Genomic DNA, 10,042 nt, shown 5'->3' on the forward strand with positions numbered 1-10,042 from the left:
GTCTTCCCACAGGAACCAGGACGTCAACCGGTGTGGGTTCCGGAGAGATTGGTGAGAACCGTATCAACGCCCGAGAGCGCTGAGAAGCTGCAGCCTGACCAATTGGGAAAATCCCAATATGACACAAGAAACCCAACCTTCAACGCTGGGGATGATCAGCAAGATGACCAGCAAGATGATGAGAATGATCTTGACCGCCTCCCCGTCGTCCAGGGGGAGGACCGGTGATCCCAACCCCTATTCCCCTATAAATACCCTCCCGATTTGTTTTCTCTTTCTCAGCAGTGTTGCAGTGGTTCAGGGAGAAGATCAGTTCCTCTGGGGCCTCTGGCACCATCCCCCGACGTTAGCTCCCTTTTCTGCGGGGTCTCCCGCCTCTCCTCAGTTCTTCACTCCTAATTTAACTCTTAGCCTCCATCATCTACCTTTGCCTGCCAATGCTTCCTCCATAACCTTCAACGAGACTTTTCCTCTAACCGATGATACGCTGATCCTTTCATTTGCTAATCGTTCTATAGCTAATTGTTCCTGCGCAAACAGCACAGGTACTGCCTGTGATACCCATTGCACTCAGGTGACTTTTGGAGTCTTGCTAGAATTTCTTAATACCTCGGCTGGCTATCAACAGGACTGTGAGGGGTTGCTTAACAAAAATGAGACGAAAAGATGCCTCAAGTTTTTTGGGTTTAGACCAACAGTCCTTAACTGCTCTCGAGATCCTGATGTCCCGCAGCCTTCTCTCCCTCCTTGCGCGCATGACCTGCACAGGAAAGCCACTCTGGAGGACTTCTCTTGGCACAGCTGTGTGCCCGTGAGACACCCGTTCCTCTTAAGTGAGGACTGGTGGCTCTGGTCCGTGCGCCCTCACATACGTAATTTCACAGCAATAAGCAAGATCCGAAACTATACTGAGGCATCGGCGTGGGGTACCGTAAACCAATGTCGAGAACCGCTAATTGACCCCATAGCCTCCCGTATCCAAACCTTCGCTCAGCATTTGGCCTGCAACCCCCTGGGGGCATGTCTGGACCTGCGCTATTTCATGCTATTGAATGGTACCCTTACCAACACGTCAACCGACGCGACAGGTAACTCTCCCAATTGTTCTTTTTCGGGTGCAGAGGGAACATATGCGGATAAAAATTGTTCCTTCCCTTTGCACAGACAGGTTTGCGTGCTCCCTCCCTTCGCCTTTCTACTCTCTACAGAGCCTACCTTCAACTGTTCCAGCGTCCCCTGTACCCTGTCTGAATGCTGGAACGGATTCCCTCCCTACGCCATCCTAACCTACCGTCCCAGCTATGTTTGGGTCCCGGTCAATACCACTGATTGGGTAGGCCCTATTACCCAGGTTGTGTCAACGGAAAACTTTCCGTTTTCTGGGCCTTTCAATCCCTCTCTTAACAGGAAACCAAGAAGTGTCAAAAGCTGGCTGTGGAACCTCGGCGGCATTGTCGCTTCAGTGTTCGTTCCAGCAGTGGGGAATGCGGTGCTTCAAGCCTGGACAACGGAGCAGATCGCCCTGACGATGGAAACAGTCAACGCTTTAGCCAATGCCACCCGGGACGCGTTGCACGCCCACAATCTAATGTTAGAGTTGAATTCGCAAGCGATCCAGAAAATGCAAAGTGAAATACAGGAACTTGGACAAGAGATAGATGGGCTCTGGAAAACAGTTGTGCAACTGTGTGACACCCGATGGATCCTTTTCAGACTTTGCGTCACTCCGGTCAGGGCCAATGTAACTGCTAACACCCACAAAGTCTCTGACTGGCTTAAAAATACTTATCTGCCAACTTTTGCCAATCTTACCCAGCAGGTGGACGTCAGCCTGGACAAGATTGGAAATGTTAAGTTGACCCCCGTTAAGTTCAACCTTGCCAGTTTGGTAACTGACCTGTGGAACCGAGTTACCTCCTGGTTTTCATGGCCCAATCTGACCACTTGGGTTTTCCTCGCTGTAGGGTTGTTGGTGGGTTTAGTAATCGTCAAATGCCTGTTAGAACGCTTGTTTCAAGCACAGCAGCAACTGCGTGTTACCACTATGATGGCTATGTCTTCAACCTGTAGTACTTTTGACAGCAGCTTCTATACTGATCGATCCCCGTCCCGGCCACTCGGGGTGGGGCGCTCTGGGGCCAGGTTCGCGGCAAAGTCCATGGCCGTATCCCGGATATAACATATAGCTCCAGCTGTCTTAATTTTTGTCTCAGGCGAGTCTCTTAGGCGGAGTCCCAGTTGTGGCCAGACTGGGCTCTGGCCATTGCACAGAGACGCCTAGTGACGCCTTTGACACTGGTTGCCACTCTCCTGCCCCAACCGTCTTTCCCCAGTTACGAGGCGAAGTACTGTAGGGAGAGTCACGTTGTTTCCAGCTCACGGGCTCTCCGGTCTCTATATGAGGTAAGCATTCTGGTCGGTGCCAGAGGTTCCGCCGTAAAATGGCAGGGGCCTAGTCCAGACTCCCCAAAGCACCAAAACATGTAGTGGGTCACTCAAGCCCACGGGAGTACACTCATCAATGGAGACACTGGGTTGAAATATATAAATAGGGGGGAGATGTGGGGAGCTGCTTTCCGGGTTAGGGCCTGGTGGACACGCCGCGACCTGCTCTAGAGTAGCCCCCGCCCATCGTTTGAGCCAAGATGGCGCCCGTATCCTGCTTCCGCATATGACGCATGAGGCAGCGGTTGCTGCTAGCCTATTGTACACGCTTACGTAGTGCCAGCACATTGGTTGTAACTATTGTATATAAGAAATTGCCCGGGCTAGCCTCGGGGAGACAGCCCACAGGGAGCCGTGCCTGACGGCCGCATAGAGGTTGTTCTCCCACGGGGTGTAGGGCCTCGTGTGGAATATGTAACAGAGAAAGTTTTCTTCCTGGCTCCAGTAAAGGGCTTGCATTCACTGCCATTGTGTGCCTCAAGTGTCAGTTTGTCTGTGTCTCTCCCTCTTTCCCTCTGTTCTCCTTGCCGGCCGAGGACAGGACGCGTGGGACCGAGCGAGAAGGCGACGGACAGGTTCAAACCTATCAAAACACTAAACCTCACCTCTCTCTGAATTCCTAAAATAACTGTGCCTTTGCCTTTGTTTGGTGAGACACCTATGATCTCTCTAGTGTGCAGTCTCCCTCATTGGAATGAATCAATAAACGTGACTTTGTCAACTTTAGGTGTGACCCTGGTGGTCTTAGACTAATTAAGCTTGGACACTTGTGTGACCCTCCTATGCTCTAGCCCAGTGGTACGCAAATTGGCTGAGCATTAAATCAGCAGGGAACTTAAGATACGGACGCCTAGACCCATCTCCAGAACTTCTGATTGAATGAGTCTCGGTTGGGGCCTGGGGAGCAACATTTTTAAAGCTCCCCAGTTGATTCTAATTTGCAGCCAGAATTAAGGCTCACTCTTCTAGTCAAATGGACCTGTCCCTAACATGAAAAATCCTAGAATGGCTGTTAAAATGCAGTTTCATGGGACTATAACTCAGTCCTCTAAATCAGCATCTTTGGCCATAGACCTAAGGAACCTGTATGATTAGTGAAAACTCAAGTGACATTTATGCACACCTCAGTAGATATTGCCTAATGTATTCTACCTCCTCTTCAAAGCACTCTATCAATTTTAATTTTAATTTTTCTTGGTTAGCACCAGACAAAGAGTAACATAGGAGAAAAAGAGAAGGGAACAGAGCAAGCGCTGTGCTGTGATAAATAAAGGCTTTTTCTCTTAGTCCATAGTCATCTTTTGAGACAAATTTATCTGTTTTTAAAACTAAGCAGGACAAGGAGAAGAGTGGAGAATTAGAACAGTTGGCGAGGAGAGAGATTTGACCCAGCCCCCACATTACAGAGGAACTCAAACTCAGAGGTTTAGTATTCTTTGTGAATGAGAGGGGCCATATCACAATCACAAAGATGAACTGACCAACCCCAAAGCTGCTTATTAGTTTATTATACATTTTTAAACCTGTTCCCATGAATAGACTACACACTCTGTAGTATACTGTGGATTAATAGTTTTGATCTTTTCTATCATTTTCAAAAGCAAAATTATATTGCACTGAATTTTTGTGTGCTAAACATTAATTTGTTAAATAAAAACATTTAAATGCACTGTTATGTATTCTACTCTTTTTATAAATATTTTTGGTCATTTTTACATATGCCAAAGGCCTCAAAAAAATGGAAGTGGCCTAGACCTTGCTCCACCTGAAAGGCTCTGTGCCACACAAGCTGTAACTCTTCAGAAATAGTCACTGCAATGCCAAGATGCCACCACAAGAGGGCCTCTGTGTCTGAGATAAAATTAAGGAAGCAAACGCAGGATCTAACAAAGAAATTCCTTTATGAGGTTAAAGAATGTTTAGCATGACACTTGAAAAAAAAAAATCATGATGTCTTTTAGGGTAGAGGGAATAATCTGACATATGGTAATGTAGATTAATTTAATAGTGTATGATTTTATGTTAACTTCTGCTCTAATCTGAGTTTATTCCATTTTGAAATGAAGAAACAAATATAGTATATATATATAGAAACTGCTGCATTTATAGAGGTCTCTCTGTTACATTGTATCTTCTAAGATTTACCTTTTTCAAGGCAATTAAAATGATAATGCAATCCATTTTTGATCACTGGAACTGATAAGTGTGATTTTCTGAAAATGTTTAGAAATAAAGCTGAAAGCTTAAACTATGAATGGTGCTGTTGGATAAATGTACTTTTGACTCATTTCATTTTCTAACAAAAGGTATTGACTGACAATTTATTAAGAATTACCTTTTAATTTTTGAATGCTCCGAACAGGGGTGTTGCTATGGTTTATCAGTGAATAAAAATGGCTCATATACAACAAAAATAATTTTCAATTGGGATTTTTATTTTAAAATAATCAGATGATATTTTCAGAATATTTCTAGTATGATTTAAAAATATATATATTTCCTAAAGTGAAGCTGAATATTACCACTTCTGCAAAGTATCTCAAAACACACAAACCACATACGTTGTATTGGCAACTTAACAGCTACTGAACAAACAGCAAAAATGAGCACAACGGAAAATAGTTGAGTATACAAAGATGACCACTAAAATGTGATCGATTGTAGTCTTTGCAACAAATTGTACTGGAATGGAATCTTCACGCAAAAAAAAAAAAAGAGAGAGAAGTGAAAATAGACACGGATCCTACATCTTTCACAAAAATCAACTCAAAATGGATCATAGACCTAAACATAAAATGTGAAAGTATACAATTTCTAATAGAAAACATAGGAGAAACTTTAGTTCACTTTGGGTTTGGTGATGTCTTCTTATTTACAACCTCAAAAGTACAAACCATGAAAAAAAAAATTGCTAATGTGAAGCTCATTAAAATTTAAACCTTCTGCTCTGTGAAGGACACTGTTAAGAAAATGAAAAGACAAGTCACAGGCTGGGAGAAAATAAAATACATACCTGACAAAGGGCTTGTATCCTGTATATATATATATATAGAACCCTTAGAACTCAATGTTAAGAAAATAAACCACCCAAAGAAAAAATGGACCAAAGAGTTAAGCAGACACCTCACCAAAGAAGATATGCAGATGGCAAAAAAAGCATGTGAAAAGTGCTTAAATCATATATTATTAGGGAATTACAAATTAAAACAACATTGAGAAACCACTACACACCTATTAAAATGGCTAGAATCCAAAACACCAATAATACCAACTGCTGGAGAGGATGTGGAGGAATATGTATTCTCATTCATTGCTGCTGGGAATGCAAAACAGGACAGCTGCTTTGGGAGACAGTTCAGCAATTTGTAACAAAGCTAAACGTAGGCTTACCATATGAACCAGCAACTTGCATTCCTAGGTATTTACCCAAAGGAGTTGTAAACTATGCCAACACAAAAACCTACACATGTATGTCTATAGCAGCTTTATTCATGATTGCAAAAATTGGAATCCACCAAGATTCCAATAAACAAACTGTGGCACATCCATACAATGGAATATTATTCAGCAATTAAAAATGAGATATCAAGTCACTAAAAGAATGGAAGAATCTTAAATATATGTATTCCTAAGTGAAAGAAACCAATCTGAAGAGGCTATATATTGTATGACTTCAGTTATAGAGAACATTGTGGAAAAGGCAAAACAAAAGAGACAGTAAATAGATCAGTGGTTGCAGAAGTGCAGGAAGAGGGAGAGAGGGATGGATAGGTGGCACACAGGGGATTTTCAGGGCAATGAAACTACTCTGTGTGATACCATAGTGGTAGATACATACATTACACATTTGTCAAAAAACATAGAATGTATACATGTGGACATATGGTAGATTGAATTGTGTACTCCAGTTTGGAGAAGTTCCTGGTCTTGGTTAATATTCTGGTGGGCGTGGACCCAATGTAAATAAGATCTCTTCAAGATCTTAATTCAGTTAAGGTTTGTCACAACTGAATCCAGCTAAGCTTTATCCCAGTTACTGGAATCCTTTATAAGCAGAGAAGTAATGGGGACCAGCTAGATGTTGGAAGTCAGTGGAAACCAGAAGAGAAAGAATAAGACACAACCATGTACATTGCTGTGTGACAGAAAAGCCAAGGAACCCCAGAGATTGCCAGCTATCCAGAAGATACTGACCCTAGGAGGAAGCAAGCTTTCCAGCTTCTGATACTGTGAGCCAAGGAATTCTTGTTGTTAAGCCAGCCCTTCCCTTTGTATGGTATTTGTTTTAGCAGCCAGGAAACTATAACTTCCTTTTTTTTTTTTTTTTTGGTATCAGAAAGTGAGGTGCAGCTACTACAAATACCTAAAAATGTGGAAATGGCTTTGGAACTGGGTAATAGGTAGAGGCTGGAAGAATTGTGAGATGCTTGATAGGAAAAGCCTAGATTGCTTTGAAGAGACTCTTGGTAGACATATGGATGTTAAAGGTACTTCCAATGAATCCTTAGAAGGAAATGATGAATGTGTTATTGGAAATTGGAAGAAAGGTGATCCTTGTTACAGAGTGGCAGAGAACTTGGCAAAATTGTGTTCTGATGTCAGATTGAGATTGGAACTCAAAATGATGAACTTGGATATTTAGCTGATGAGGTTTCAAGCTAAGTGTGGAAGGTGCAGCCTAGGTTCTCTTTGCAGTTTATATTAAAATGCAAGAGCAAAGAAATAATCTGAGAACTTAACTCTTAAGCAGAAAGAAACCAGCAACTGTGGTTTGGAAAATTCTGAGCTATGCCAGAAGTGTTTCACAGGGACCTCCCTGAGCTTTCCAGAAGTGAAACCCTATAGGACAGGGCTCCATGTGAGGATCTATCTGAACAAACCTTTGCTAAAGAAGATGTGACTGAACATGGATCCACTCAGCCATTTCAGTGGAAGTCAGAATTGGAAATGAATCTATCCAGGAAGGATCTGTGGAAAGTTCTATTGTCTAATGGTTTGGACCTGCTTGAGATGCATGCAGAACTGACAAGGTTTTTTGCAAAATTTGTATGAGCAGAACCATTGCCAGCCCAGACTGAAAGGAACAGAGAAGGGACAAATTGAAGGAAGAAGGACTTCGAGGTCAGAACCATGGAAGCAGAGGTCTGGACTGAAAAGATCTCCTTGGGCCAAGAGAGCAGGCCCACCTACATGTATGGAAAATGCAGGTCTGCCCCTGCTCTTGGAGAGACATGACATCTGCCCCAGTACTTGGAGGGGGTGAGTTTTGCACCCCATTGTTCAGGGAGAGTGCTGCCATGCTAGTGATTGTAGATGGTGGGGCCTGTAGCCTGACATTCACACAGAGCCTGGCTACCATCCTGATGCTCTGAGTGTGAGGCCTTCACCCCAGTGTTCGAGGAAAGGACGGCCACTGCCCAAGTGCTTAGAAGGGTTGAGGCCACTTACTATGGGTTTACATCCACAGGGATGGTTTAGATTTAGGAATATGTGTTTCAGGGGTATGTACAACTCCAAACCACCACACATGGCATATCATGACAAAGTAGGGATGCAAAATATAATTTTATTGTTTTAATCCACTATTATCCTGATTGATACAATTAATTTACCAAACATAAGTAAAGAAACAAAATAATTGGCTTTCAATGCTTTCACGCTTCAACAATGTGAAAAAAAGTAGATTCATGAACTCTAGAAGCAAGGCAAATAGAAGGAAAACTGATGAGAAGGGCAATCCAAATACAAGGATTGGAATCGCTGGTGTTAGCAGCAAAGAATACTGTAGCATCTGGGGGAAATTAGAAAGGATCATAGGTACTGTAAGTCTGGATATTTTACCACTGTAGAAAAAGATTAATAATAGATACCAATTTATTGAGCGCCAATTATGTGCCAAAAATTTTTTATGCATTATTTTCTTTCATTTTCATAAACAACCTTCATATGACATGTATAGTGTCATTTTTCTTTCATACATGTTGAAATAGATTTTGAAATTTTATTCATTTACCCATTTCTTTGTTCTTTTATTCACTTATTCACTCATTCATAGTTCATTCAACAATACTTATTAAGTAACTATTGTATATGAGCTGGTGAAGCTAGGATTTTAAATTCCTTCCTTGCAGATTTCAAAGCCCATGTTCTCTCTACTTCATAGATATGAGGCTCCTAACATTCCTCCCCCTAACACCCACCCATCCCTGATGTACATGCCCTGTATAATCCTAAAGCCTATGGATGTGATAGGTTTGACTCCTGGAATTAGGTTATGTTATATAGCAAAATTGACATTAAATTAAGGAGATTATTCAGGTGGGCATGTTGTAATCACCTGAGGCCTTTCTTTGGTTGTTCTCTGAAGAAGTCAAGAGACTTGGAGCATGAAAGAGAATGCAGGTAAGGGAATTTCTCTGTTCTTGAGAAGATAGAGGCCATGTGGCAAGGATCTGAGAGCAGCCTTTAGGAGATGAAAGAGGACCCCAATGACAGCTAGCAAGACAACTGCAAAGAAAAAATTCTGCCAACAACCTGATGGACTTTGAACTGAATCTTTCCCCAGTATTGCCTCCAGATGAGGTTGCAGCTCACCAACACCTTGATTTCAGCCTTATGAGACCCTGAGCAAAGAACCTAGCTAAAATGTGCCAGACTTCTGATGCATAGAACTACAAGCTTGTAAATGATGTTGTTTTAAGCCACAATGTATGCAGGAATTTGTTACACAGCAACAGAAAACTAATGCACTTGCTCTAGCCTGATAGCTTCAAATCACTAATAGTCTAATTTATGTTCAGAATTATCAGAATCATTTGGTTAAGAAGGTAGAGAAAGTATGACAATACAGTTTGGAAATTTGTTCATTCAATAAAAAGGGAAGCATTAAAAAAAGAGGAAAATAAGAAAAAGTGGTGAGAGAGCATTATACACTAGGATCTCTTAGCTTACTTCTAAACCCTAGAGCTTATAATTGTATTTTCTAGGTTTCTATGATCTCTCAAGTCTCTTCTTTTACAAAGGTATTCCATAAGTTTTATTAACTTTGCAAAATACACTATTGAGTTATTTGTTGACTTGGGTGAAGTTTTGTGGCAGTTGTGTTCCATCCAATAATCTATGACTTTGAACATGAAGTATTTTCCAGGGCCAAGAGTCATCTAATTTAGACATTTCCAGTTTGGAAAACTTGTCATGGCTATACAATTCTCTGCAGGAGCTGAGCTAGGCTTAGTTCTTTCCTTTATGAGACTTGTGCATCTATTCAAAAGCTTTTCTCCTGAGAACAGTGTGAACAAATAAAAGGGCACCTTCATTACTACAATCTTTTATGGCAATGCACATATTTTCTACAATTTGTATAACTTTGACTTCTCCGCACTTACGTTCTTCTCTGCTCTTATTTATGTAGCATAGTTTAAACGTTCATTGACCTTTTGAGCTTCGTTTTGACATATCTCCATAATTTTGGTGCAGGATCCTTTTATATTCAACCTTAGAATTCTGTAACAAAAGCTTCATGAACAATTTCACTCTCATAAATGTATCTATAATAAAATACATGGAAAATAAATTACCTTTAAGTGAATGCCTGCCT

The 10,042-nt window shown here is 41.6% G+C and overlaps 1 protein-coding gene across 1 annotated transcript; it reads left to right on the plus strand.

Moving 5' to 3' along the window:
- The first annotated feature begins 622 nt into the window (after positions 1-622).
- Positions 623-2,218, plus strand: LOC119528586. Its single transcript, XM_037828917.1, has 2 exons — positions 623-1,088; positions 1,408-2,218. Exons 1-2 carry the CDS (start codon positions 1,021-1,023, stop codon positions 2,177-2,179), a joined length of 840 nt encoding a protein of 279 aa, XP_037684845.1. The 5' UTR covers positions 623-1,020; the 3' UTR covers positions 2,180-2,218.
- Positions 2,219-10,042: the final 7,824 nt, after the last annotated feature.

Source organism: Choloepus didactylus, chromosome 3, assembly GCF_015220235.1.
Source record: "Choloepus didactylus isolate mChoDid1 chromosome 3, mChoDid1.pri, whole genome shotgun sequence".
NCBI classification, from domain to species: Eukaryota; Metazoa; Chordata; class Mammalia; order Pilosa; family Megalonychidae; genus Choloepus; species Choloepus didactylus.